The sequence below is a fragment of the Anomaloglossus baeobatrachus genome, chromosome 5 (genome assembly GCF_048569485.1).
Source record: "Anomaloglossus baeobatrachus isolate aAnoBae1 chromosome 5, aAnoBae1.hap1, whole genome shotgun sequence".
In the NCBI taxonomy this organism is placed as follows: Eukaryota; Metazoa; Chordata; class Amphibia; order Anura; family Aromobatidae; genus Anomaloglossus; species Anomaloglossus baeobatrachus.
The window spans coordinates 552,898,618-552,911,308 of NC_134357.1; the positions used below are offsets into that span (position 1 = coordinate 552,898,618).

The 12,691-nt window shown below is 47.9% G+C and overlaps 1 protein-coding gene across 1 annotated transcript in view; it reads right to left on the reverse strand.

Moving 5' to 3' along the window:
• LOC142312233 (uncharacterized) overlaps nt 1-12,691 on the reverse strand; it is a 101,326-nt gene that overhangs the window by 27,962 nt on the left and 60,673 nt on the right. The window contains exons 2-4 of the mRNA XM_075351145.1: nt 3,499-3,956; nt 3,302-3,425; nt 3,121-3,218 (exon numbers count right to left, since the gene is read on the reverse strand). Coding sequence (XP_075207260.1) covers nt 3,121-3,218; nt 3,302-3,425; nt 3,499-3,753 — 477 coding nt within the window. The 5' untranslated portion in view covers nt 3,754-3,956. The remainder of the gene's footprint in view (nt 1-3,120; nt 3,219-3,301; nt 3,426-3,498; nt 3,957-12,691) is intronic.

Here is a 12,691-nt window from a genome sequence, read left to right on the forward strand (position 1 = left end):
TTTGCCTCTATACAAGTCACTAGTGCGGCCACACAATATTCTGCACAATTTTAGAGCCCAGAGTCTGGAGGAAGAGTGGAGAGGCCATAATCCAAGCTGCTTGAAGTGTGAAGTTTCCACAATCAGTGATGGTTTGGGGAGCCATGTCATCTGCTGGTGTAGGTCCAGTGTTTTATCAAGACCAAAGTCAGCACAGCCGCCTACCAGGAAATTTTAGAGCACTTCATGCTTCCCTCTGCCGACAAGCTTTTTGAAGATGGAGATTTCATTTTCCAGCAGGACTTGTCATCTGTCTACACTGCCAAAAGTCCCAATACCTGGTTGAATAACAACAGTATCACTGTGCTTGATTGACCAGCAAACTGGCCTGACCTAAACCCCATGAAGAATCTATAGGGTATTGTCAAGAGAAGACACCAGACCTAAATGCAGACGAGCTGAAGGCTGCTATCATAGCAACCTGGGCTTCCATAACACCTCACCAGTGCCATAGGCTGATCACCTCCATGCCACGCTGCATTGATGCAGTAATTCATGCAAAAGGAGAGTGCATTTACTGTACACACTTTTCAGTAGGCTAACTTTTAGAGTTTAACATAATTTTTTTCAGCTGGTCTTATATATTATTCTAATTTTCTGAGATAAATTACTTTTGGGTTTTCATTGGCTGTAAGCCATAATCATCAATATTAAAACAAAAATAAAACACTTGAAATAGATTACTCTGTTTGTAATGACTATATAATATATACATTTACCTTTTTGTATTGATGAACTGAAAAAAAAACAAACTTTATGATGATATTCTAATTTATTGAGATTCACTTGTACCAGGCAATAGGGCTCCAGTCAGTCTGACATGAAACAATGGCTAACTTCTCTTGATTTGGCAAAGGATCAATATGTCTGGCCTAATTAAGAACAGTTCACTCCTCACACAAATCTCCAGATGCTGCGTTTTCACATATAGCACAAGTGCAAAACTACAAAAACATGGCCGTCCACCTAAACTGACATCCCAAGCAAGGAGAGCACTATAGAGAAGCAGCCAAGAGGCATGTGGTCAGTGGAAAAGCAGAAGAAATCAAGAGCTCCAGGGGAAGAATCTATCAACAGGACAATTATAGGTCGTAGTCTCCATAAATTTGGCCTTTATTGAAGAGTGGACATTTTTAAAAGCAAAACATAAGAATTGAAAGTTGCTTCACAGACGCCTTCATCCAATTTACCTGAGATAGAGCTGTTTTATAAGGTAGAAGGGGCAAAAATGTCACCTCTAGATGTGGAAAGCTGGGAAACATCCCCCAAGAGACTGGCAGCACTAATTGCAGCGAAGGAAGGTCCTGCAAAGTATTCACTTAGGGGCTGAATACTAATGCACATCACAATTTTCAGACATATTTCTTAAAATATTTAGAAACCCATGTATAATTTCCTTTATACTTCACAAATGTTTGCTACTTTGTGTTATCACATAAAACCCCAATAAAATACATTTGTTTGTGGCTGTAATGTGAAAAAAGGTGGAAAAGTTCACCGGGTATGAATAGTTTTTCAGGGAACGGTTTGTCTACCTTCAACCTAAATGTACTCCAGTTTTTTGTATATCAAATATTTTGGTGTAAACTTGCCGCCATTTAAGAAAACATGAGACTTTTTGCACTAAAAAGTCACAAACACAGGTCAAAAGGAAAAAATACCAAGCGTTTCTATTGTGCTTAAAATTCATGATCCACTTGCTCCATTCTGAAGAATTTGGCACAAAAAATATTAATATGAGAAGACAAAAAAAGTAACTTCGAAAACCACAACAGACTTGGCTATACCCTATTTTTAATTTTATAAGATGCACCGGATTATAAGATGCACCCCAAATTTAGAGATTAAAAAAAAAAAAGGGGGGGGGGGCCGTTTTATACTCTGGTGGTGTCAAACTGAAGATGGGCTACAGCGGTGGTGGAGCCGGGTCACAGGAGGCAGGGGCAGTTCTGGAGTAGGGCGATGCTCCAGGCGCTGCGGTGTGGGCTGTGGTGGCTACGGTGGGGACTGTGCTGGCTGTGTGGAGCAGGGCTGTGCGACGGGTGTCACAGATGCTCTGTCAGCAGTGCGGGCTTCAAAGAAGTTATATCCGGAGTCAGCGCAGATGAGATATCGGCTTGTCATTGAGCTAAGAGCTCAATCTGCACACACGCCACCTCCGGGCGCCATTTTCCTTTAGTCCACTGCTGGGAGATCAATGGGTTGGAGGCGGAGCATGCGCAGATGAGATCTTGAACCGAGACCCCCATCTGCGCATGCGTCGACTCCGGGCGCCATTATTTGAAACCTACACTGCTGACAGAGCATCTCACCCATCACACAGCCCTGCTGCACACAGCCCCAACTGCAGGTAGCACATCCCCCACCACAGCCAGTACAGCCCTCACCGCAGCCAGCACAGCCCCCACCACAGCCAGTACAGCCCCCACCGCAGCCAGCAGAGAGCCCACCCCATCCAACACAGTGCCCACCGCAGCTAGCACAGTGCCCACCCCAGCCAGTACAGCTCTCATTTTCCACCTCCCGGTAAGCTACATTTGCATAAGACGCACTCCTCCTTTTCCTCCCAAATTCTTGGGAGGAAAAGCACGTCTTATAATCCAAAAAATATGGTAAGTTTAATGTAAATCAATAAAGAATTGCAATGTATCCGTAACACAATGTCTGCTGTGTGGTGGAGCTGGCGGGGTGGTGAGGATTGTGCAGACACAGACCTGAATGGACGAGTCTTATCCAAATTTTCAGTAGGCTCTAGAGGATGCTGTGATTATTCTCACACTCAGATTCTGTCAGTGAGAAAGAAAAATCCCTCAACTGTCCCGCCACATCCAATAACAATGGCCTGAGGGCGATCCATTGTGTTATTTTATGGACAGCACTCATACTGAAAATACAGTAAAGTGAACGAGAACTAAAAGGAATCATCAAAGCTCTTATCTCTCCTAATCCTGCCATCTCCACCGCTTTCATTACACAAGTATAACACATATAATACTGGAGGATAAAACAAGACTGAGCACAAGACCTTCACAGCCGTCTACACATCATAGGGAGATTTCATGGCACCTTCTCTCCATCTACCTGATGATCCTGAGGAACATCGGGATCTTCTTGTTTACAGTCCTGTGGGAGAAGAGGACGGGGACATCTCTCTGGTGTTGTCCTCTTACTGGATAGACCTGGAGGAGACACATACAGGGACTGAATTCATTCCTTACATACAGATAATTATAGGCCGTGTGTATTTAGTCCTGTCTATTACCTGGTGATGTGAGGGGCCGGGGATCCTCCATCATGACGTCCTTGTACAGATCTTTGTGTCCTTCTAAATACTCCCACTCCTCCATGGAGAAATAGATGGTGACGTCCTGACACCTTATAGGAACCTGACACATACAATGATACCGTCACCCCCCGATCCCTTCATAGCATTACTGTATAATGTCCCAGCAGTGTCACCTCTCCAGTCAGCAGCTCAATCATCTTGTAGGTGAGTTCTAGGATCTTCTGGTCATTGATGTCCTCATGTATCCGGGGGTGAGGTGGAGGCCCCATGATTGGGCTCAGGGGTCTTCCCCATCCCTCAGACACAGGGGCCTGACAGCGCTCACTAGAGGTCTTCTTCACTACTGTGTAATCCTGGTTATGGAGAGACACAGTAAGAAATCTCACTCCAGACATTTCCAGAGTCCTCACCTCTCCAGTTCTGTCCATCTGTTATTCCCATAGATAAGAATGATGTAATGTGACGTCATCAGAATCTCTCACCTCTCCAGTAAGCCGGAAGAGGATCTCTAGGGTGAGGTGTAATATCCTCTCCACCATCTTGTCCCTGTCCATATCCATCCTTCACGGGGCAATCAGGAGAATTGTCTTTATAGAAGATCTCCACTGAGAGGATCCGATATTGTAGGGACCTGAATGGGGAGAAGATGACGATGTAACATCATAAAGAATCCGCTGTAATAATACAATTACTGGAGATAATAAGGGGAAAAATGAGGAGACAACGTGTAGAAGTTGTTCGCTCTTGATACGTATGTGTGCCTTCCCTGCAGCAGTCGAACTGCTCGGATCCAAGGAGGGAGGGGGGAGGGGTTTGCGGTGGCTCGAGGGTCTCCGGACGGCCACTCAAATTTAAAAGGGGGTATTTACAGGTGATAAGAGTTTGTGACACCACCCGTGGTTCGAGGTAAGGGGAGTACTGCTGCTGCCGATTGGAGTACCCGGGGAAGATGGAGTGGGGCAGTCAGATGACGTTCCCTCCACAGGTAGGGGAGGCCCCGGGACTCTGGATGTGATGAAGTGTAGAGGAGCGTGGTGCAGGTTGGACGCAGGGGAGGGCAGCGTACTCACTCAGGCCGTGTCGGTGTTGATGCGACCATAAAGCAGACTCTGACACAGTAGTAAACCAAGTCTCTGGGTGCTGCTGCCACTTCAAGGAAGCTCGTCCGGGAGTCCACTCCCGTTGGTATTGCTGATGGTCTGTAACCTGCCTCCATGCACTAGAATTTACATGTTCCTGAGTGACCCCTTGGCTTGAAGCTGTCGTGGTCCCGCTCCCTACTGTTAGATAGGGGAGCTGTGCTCTCGATGGCTGACACTTGGGATTTCAGTGGGCCGCATAAGCTGGAAAGCCCTATCCCCCTCTTTGTGTTGGTGCCTTCTCTCTCTGAGCTCTTGGGGAAAGTTCATAAAGAGACTATCCTCCACAGGTGAATTATCAGGTTGCGTGAAGCTACTCCCTGATCTAGGGTCCAGTACCCCGCCGTGCTCGGTACCAGTTCGGTTACTAGATACTCCGGTGCCGACCGTTCTCCAAAACTAAGTCTAGCACCGTTCTCCAAAACGCTGCGACTGGGTCTCCGACTCCTCAGGTCCCAGACCACCGCCTGCGACCTAGCCAACGTCTCCCAGGGAGCTACAACTCCCTCCGCTCCTCACTCTCTGAGGGTTACCACTCAACTGACTATGTGCCTCCCACCAGGATGCCTGACCCCTTTTCCAGCTAGACCTCCCACTGGTGTACCTGACAGGGTGTAGTGTGAGATGTGGTTAGGATTTGAATGCTGATGGAGCAATACCAAAGGTTAGGATCCCCCTCCTGGGGGGTTGAGCCCTGCACCAAAAGAGAAAGGAGTGCAGTACCCTGTGACACCCTGACTAGTCCAGGGGCGTCACATATGGACTGGAACGTAAATTGAATTGTTGACTAAAGGGTGCTTTACACGCTGCGACATCGCTAGCGATCTCATTAGCGATGTGACACGCCAGATCGCAGATGCGATTTGCAGAGATCGCACATAGGTCGGTTTTGTAGCGCCGGTCACATGTGCGATCTCGGCAGATCGCATCTGCGATCTGGCGTGTCACATCGCTAATGAGATCGCTAGTGATGTCGCAGCGTGTAAAGCACCCTTTAGACGTCTCCTCCACTCCCAATCACTGGTTATTTTGGTCAATGCTTCAGCCACTGGTTGACTGCAGAGATCACGTTTGTTATCAATGAGTAAACGGACAGGAAATCCAGAGACTGGTGGGGACCCCAGCAGCGGAGGCACAGGAGTAATGGGGGATCATTATGTGTTACTATTGTTAGAAAAAACTGGCTACTGTAAAATACTATCTACTAATAAATCCTATATATTTAGGCCACACACAACAAGCAGTTTCCTCCTCGGAGTCGGCAGCTGAATACGTTTCTCATAGACTCCTTCCATATCACTAATTCTCCTCTCATTTACCGACACTGGAATCGGCTTCAGCAAAACTGCAGGAGATATTCATTACACGTGAGAGGAGAAATAACGACAAAATGTACGGAGCAGAGCCGTGTATACAACATGTACTGAGAGGAGCCGTGTGTTTTCCATCGATACCGTGTGGAGTAGTGTGTACGGAGCAGAGCCGTGGTCTGCAATGTGTGAGGAGCACAGTTGTGTGTGTGTGTGTGATGTGTGTAGAGCAGAGCTGTGTGTACAACATCTGCAGAACAAACCGGTATATTGTGTTCCTCCTTGTCACACCCAGTTTCGGCCTTACAGCCCCATTTCTCTGCGTGAGCTCAGTCCTGGGGGTCCGGTGTTCTCTCGTTTCTCTCCCCTGAGCTCAGTCCCGGGGGTCCGCCGCTCTGTGTGTTATAGATTTGTACAGCTTGATAGAATTTTCTCCCGGTCTCTTTCTTAGTGCTAGGACACACTGCGTAAGACGGGCATGCGGTGGCCGCGGGTAACCTCAGTGACAGCTCAGCTGATCGCGCTACTCACCTCATTTGCTGCGTGGAGCTGACCAGTGCGGCGGTGAGTAGCGCGATCAGCTGAGCTGTCACTGAGGTTACCCGCGGCCACCGCTGGATCCACCGCTGGATCCAGGTAACCTCAGTGACAGCTCAGCTGATCACACGGCTCTCTTCATTAGCTGCGTGGAGGTGACAGGAGCGGCTGTGTCTTCTGCAGCTCCTGTCACCTGCATGTAGCAGAGCTGGATGCGACGCTGGAGGACCGTGGATTACGCCGGACATGGAGGGCTTTGTTGTGGGTAATAAATTGGTAATGAGGGAATGTGTTTGTGTTTTTAATTTCTAATAAAGGATTTTTCAGGTGTGTTTATTTACTGTAATTTACAGATTAATCATGGAAGGTATCTCGGGGAGACGCCTGACATGATTAATCTAGGACTTATTGGCAGCTATGGGCTGTCAATAACTCCTTATTACCCCGATTTGCCAACGCACCAGGGCAAATCGGGACGAGCCGGGTACAGTCCAGAACTGTCGCATCTAATGTATGCGGCAATTCTGGGCGGCTGCTGACTGATATTGTTAGGCTGGGGGGCTCCCCATAACGTGGAGCTCCCCATCCTGAGAATACCAGCCTGCAGCCGTATGGCTTTATCTGGCTGGAATTAAAATAGGGGGGACCGCACGCCGGATTTTTTAAATTATTTATTTATTTTACTGCACAGTATAGACACGCCCACCGGCTGCTGTGATTGGGTGCAGTGACACAGCTGTCACTCAGCGTGTGGGCGTGTCTCACTGCAACCAATCATATTTGCCGGTGGGCGGGGAAAAGCAGGGAATACGAGATTGTTTAATGAGCGGCCGGCTTTTTCAAAAAAGGAAAAGCCGCTGGAGCAGTGTGAACGCCGTGCAGCGCCGGTGATCGGGATCGGTGAGTATGAGAGAGGGGGGACACTTCAGTCACTCGGGGGATTAGCGGTCACCGGTGAATCCTTCACAGGTGACCGCTAATCAGGACGCTACACAGACAGAGCCGCGGAGTCGCTGTAAAGTCCCCTTTACACACTGAGACTCTCTAGCGATCATGCTGCACAGCGGGAAACAAAGGACCAAATAATGGTCCTGAACGATTTATAGCGATCACAACTTCACAGCAGGGGCCAGGTCGCTGATGTGTTTCACACACTGCAATGTCGCTGGGGAGGTCGCTGTAACGTCACAAAACCGGTGACGTTACAGCGATGTCGTTTGCGATGTTGCAGTGTGTAAAGCCACCTTTAGACTAGATTTTTTGTCATGAACCATGGTTATATGCCTAGATAGGCCATGGCGCATAAAACCTATTTTTATGTTGTGCCTATGTGAGTTGATTATGTTATGGAGTGCTTGTGTAGTCCTGCCAACATAACGCATATTGCACTCACACTCAATAAGATAGACCACAAACTCGGATTGACAGGTCAAATGACTCTTTATAGTGAACTCGGTACTCCCTGGAGTAGAGCCAAAAGATCTTTTGTGCTGTATTTATTTGCAGCACAGACAGTTTTTTGTAGCACATTTGAATGCTCCCATGGGTAGGTTAACAGTAGGTCCTGAGGGTGTAATCCTCAGCCTACTAGGGGCTAAATGATTTTTTTTAAGCTGGATGCCCTCCCATACGTTATACCATGTTTTAATGGAAGAACATCCTTCAAAAAAGGGTCATTTAAAAGAATGCTCCAGTGTTTTTGAATGATGTTTTTTAACCTCACACCATCCCTACTATATGTGGTCAAAAAATTGGACGAAAAATTATTAGTATCATTTTTGGTATCTGGGTGTTTGTTAGTCCCTTTGATTAAATCAATTTGTTTGGAATCTATATTATCCTTATATGCTCTTCTAATAACTGAACGGGGGTATTTTTTTATCAAGAAATCTATCTTTAAGGATCCTGGCCTGTTCAATGAAGTCTTTGTTTAGAGTGCAGTTTTTTCGTATCCTCTGATATTGATTTCTAGGAACATTCAGTAACCATTTATCGTAGTGATCACTGGTAAAATCAATGTATCCATTGCTAGCTACCTTTTTAAATAATGTTTTGGTCAAGATGGCCCCCTCCTCATGCATAATGGTAAGATCCAAAAATCTATAGCTTTTTCTTTCACGGTGGGGGAAAAAACAAGACCCCAATTGTTATTCTCTATATGTTTGAGAAAAAAAGGTAAAAATAATTTCTGAATCAACCCAGATCAAGAACAAATCATCAATATATCGTTTATAAATAATTACATGTTTGAAAAAAATGGAAGAATAAATATATTGTAATTCAAAAAGCCCAATGAATAAATTCGCAAAGGTGGGTGCCACTTTAGAGCCCATTGCCACGCCACATCGTTGGTGATATAGTGTGTCCTGGAAAGTAAAAAAATTATTTGATAATATAAAATTCATACCCTTCAAGATGAAGTTTTTTTGCACCTCTGGTAACCGGTCATCGACAGCCAAAAATTGCTGGAAGCATTCAAGACCTAGGGTATGTGATATATTTGTATATAAAGAAGCGATATCTAGTGTAACAAACCGGAAAGTGTCCTTCCATTTAATATCCTTAATATTATTTATTAGGTGAGTGGAATCGCGCAAGTAACTCCTGAGGTTAATCACATGAATCCTCTAAAAGCCAAATAGAGCATACACATGAGTTGATTATTACCAGTTACTGGACAACTACTATATGGCGGCACTATACAAATTCTAAGTGTCTTGTTAGGTTGTTATAAGGATTGTAAATTTATCATGACATGACATTTCCAAAATCAATATTTGTATTTTGGAGTCAATTCTTTTCTATGGAGGATTTAGGAGGCCCAAATATTCTCCTCTGTTATTGCTTCACCTCTGGAGCTTGTCAAGTGTCACTTCCAGGTGTCGGGAGGTGAGCGGTGCCAGTAACCCACAGGTCTAATGTATTCCTGTGTGCGTGTACAGAAAGACACCTGACTGTCATTGGCTGTGAGCATAAGCCACCAGGTCACGCATATCTGAAAAGTATTTCATGTGGCTCAGTCCCCGACCCCTATTGAAGTTTGTTTTTCTCTGAATCTCCGCAGCCTTTGAGTCACACAAGCCTAGCGGAGATCATATAGCCACTGCCTGATACAGTCTGCTCGACCCACATGTGACATGTATCTGCTGTCAGGTTCCTTGTAGGCAGCGCTCTTTACCACAGGTAGATACAGAAGAGAAAGAGGAAATACAACAAAAAACAGCCGCACCACAGACATCATTAAAGAAGACTCCCACTAACTTGTTTATTGATGGAATATGTGTATGTGCCTGTAGTGTGATAATACACCCACCCACCGCCGCTCTCTCAGGTGTCCAGCGCTGTTCTGCTCCTCTTCTCAGTGACATCACCACTCTCCAGTATCGATGGTGTCCAGCGCTGTTCTACTCCTTCTCAGTGAAGTCACCGGTCTCCAGTATCTCCAATGTCTAGTGCCGTTCTGCTCCTCTTCTCAGTGACGTCACCGCTCTCCAGTATCTCCAATGTCCAGCGCTGTTCTACTCCTCTTCTCAGTGAAGTCACCTCTTCTGCTGCTCTTCTCAGTGATGTTACTGCTGTCCCGTATCTCTGGTGTCCAGTACTGTTCTGTTCCTCTTCTCAGTGACGTCACCGCACTCCAGTATCTCCGGGTCATACTGCTCTGCAGGTTTTCAGATTTGCTGTGCACACGTTGTTTTTGGAGATTTTTTTGCTGCATTTTTGTGGGGACCACAATACTATAGCATGTCAATTCTTTTTGTGTTTTTAAGCCATTGGTGATAAAAAATTTTTTTTAAAAAAAAATGCATCAAAAACACATGCATTTTTTTATGCAACCTTTTTTTAGCCACAGGGTGCATTTTTGTGGTTAACATAATTCACATGCCGACATATCCTAAAAGAGACTACTGCTACTGGCTCAAACAGAGTGTAGTATGACCCAAGATAGAAGAGAAGACTGCGGTAGGCGAGTATATTAATACACTCACACTACATTACATGCACATACACACAAAGAAGAGAGTTGAGGGCTTCTTTATATGTATTCACCTATATGTTCACATGCATCACCATATCCGGCCTTTCTCACACTTGTAATGTAGCTGAAATATCATATATAAACATTTAGGGGAGTACATGGATGTACACACATGCATCACATACACATATGTACACAAATACATAGACATGACACATACAAACATATATTAGACAGATAGATACTAAAGATAGAGAGATATACAGGTATGGCGCCCTGGACTAGCCAGGTCGTCACAGGTACTACAACACACACCCCCACCCCGAGACAGGAACATCAGCCAGACACAAAATCCTTGTTGCCTCCCTCCAGGGGCTGATGTCCACACCAGGTGGGGTGGAGCCAGGCGGTTGGCCCCACCCACTGAGGAGTTCACAGTCCTGGAGGCGGGAAAAGGAAGGCAGATCAGATCAGTTAGGAGAGTGGAGAGGAGTGAAGTGGTAGTAGAGGAGCAATCTGACAGTGTCCGGGTACGTGGCCCGGGCACCAAGAGCAAGGTTGGCAGACGGTGGTGGCCGTCTGCAGGAGAGGCCGATCAACGCGGAACCGTAGGACCGGGGTCGGGCGGTGGCCCGCCGGTACCGAACCGGGGAGCGAAGTGAAGCCAGCACAAACCGGCAGGGCCTGCGGACCCCGACCAGGCTGGGAGTCGCCGTTAAACAGGTCAAATCCGTTAGTGACCGGAACCCAAGGGGTTTCCTAGCAGCCAAGACCCGATTGAAGGCAACCGTCCAAACAGCAAAAGGGAAATACAGCTACCGCCACAGCTAGAGTTCCCAGGGCCAGAGCCTGCGGGCAAAAGGGCTCCTCCTCCTCCTCCTCCGGTGAGCGGGTTACCGGTGGGAAGCCATCGGGACCGAACGCACACAAAAGGTGCAGGGAAAGGCAGCCACCACCAACCGTCCGGGAGAAACCACAGCAGCCGGCTGCGGGACCCGTCCATCCAGCCGTTTGTTTTATCAGAGACTGTGCATCCATTTTTGGCTGCGTGAGTACCACCGTGCCATCCGGCACCGCGCTGCCCCTGCGACCCTGCACCTCACCAACGCTGCCTCCGTCACCTCTCCGGGCCCCGGGACCACCAACCCCCCTACCCATGGAGGGGAGAGAAACATCCTAGCTGCTCCCTGCCATCGCTCCCGGGATCCCCGTCAATAGCAGCGGTGGTGCCCCAACCTCACCACAAACCGTGGGTGGCGTCACGGACCAAATCCCCAAACCAAACTACCCCTTTCACTCACGGGTGAGGAGCGCCGCTCGAGTCCCCGGATCCGGCCCACCGTTCGAGCCACCGAGCGCTGCTGCTCGGTGGCTCGAGCAGTAGCGCCGGACCCGAGCGTGGTGAGCGCAGCGCCCTCCCCACCCGCGACACAGACATACCATAGACAGATAGCCACAAATTACACATGGTCTTACCCTCCCTGCAGATGATTGCACATGGTGCACAACACAGCAGGTTCTTCTGGAGCCAGTACTTCCATCTTCTGTGCTGCAGCCTCCCCTTCTCCTAGGGCCCGACTGCTGAGTTGGTGTAATTTCATTGCAGGAGGGGAGAGCGGCTCCGCCATGATGTTACAGAGCATGGGGTGGGGGGGGGGCAGGGAGCCATGTCTGCTATACAGAGGCCTGGCCTCTGCTCTGACAAAGACAGAGCTGCTGGGCGGAGCCTCTTTTCTGGCTCTGACATTGGTTTTCCTCCGTGTGGTTGGCGGCTTCTGCAGATGTGAATCCCCCAGACTGCAGGCCCCTAAGGCTGCTTTCACACATCCGGTTTTAGCAGTGCGGCACAATACGGCGCTCTGTAGGAAAAACGCAACCGTTTTTTTTTTTGCCGCCGGTTGCAGTTTTTCCTGCATAGACTTACATTAGTGCCGTATTGTGCCGCATGGGCTTGCGTTCTGTCCCTTTTTTGACGCATGCGGCAGATTTAGCCGATGCGGCGGCCGGATGGAACGTTGCCTGGCACGTTTTTTTGTCTGGCAAAAAAAAAACAAAACCGCATCGTGCCGCATACAGTTTTTTCCACTGCGCATGCTCAGTAGCGTGCCGCAAGCGGCAAAAAACGGACGGGCCGCAAGCGGCAAAAAACGGACGGGCCGCATGTAAAAAATTTATGCAAAAGGATGCGGTTTTGTCGCCGCATCTGTTGCAAAGGTTTTAGAGCCGGATTGGCCGGCTCTGCTAAAATCGGAGGTGTGAAAGCAGCCTAACAGTTGAGGGAAGGGGCCCGTGTCCGCTCAGAATAATCAAATGCATTCAGAAGATTGGGCCCCTGATTCTCCTGGTAGTTTCAGGCCCTCGGGACCCCTTCCCACGGGGTCCCTGTGGCACTGCACCGGCG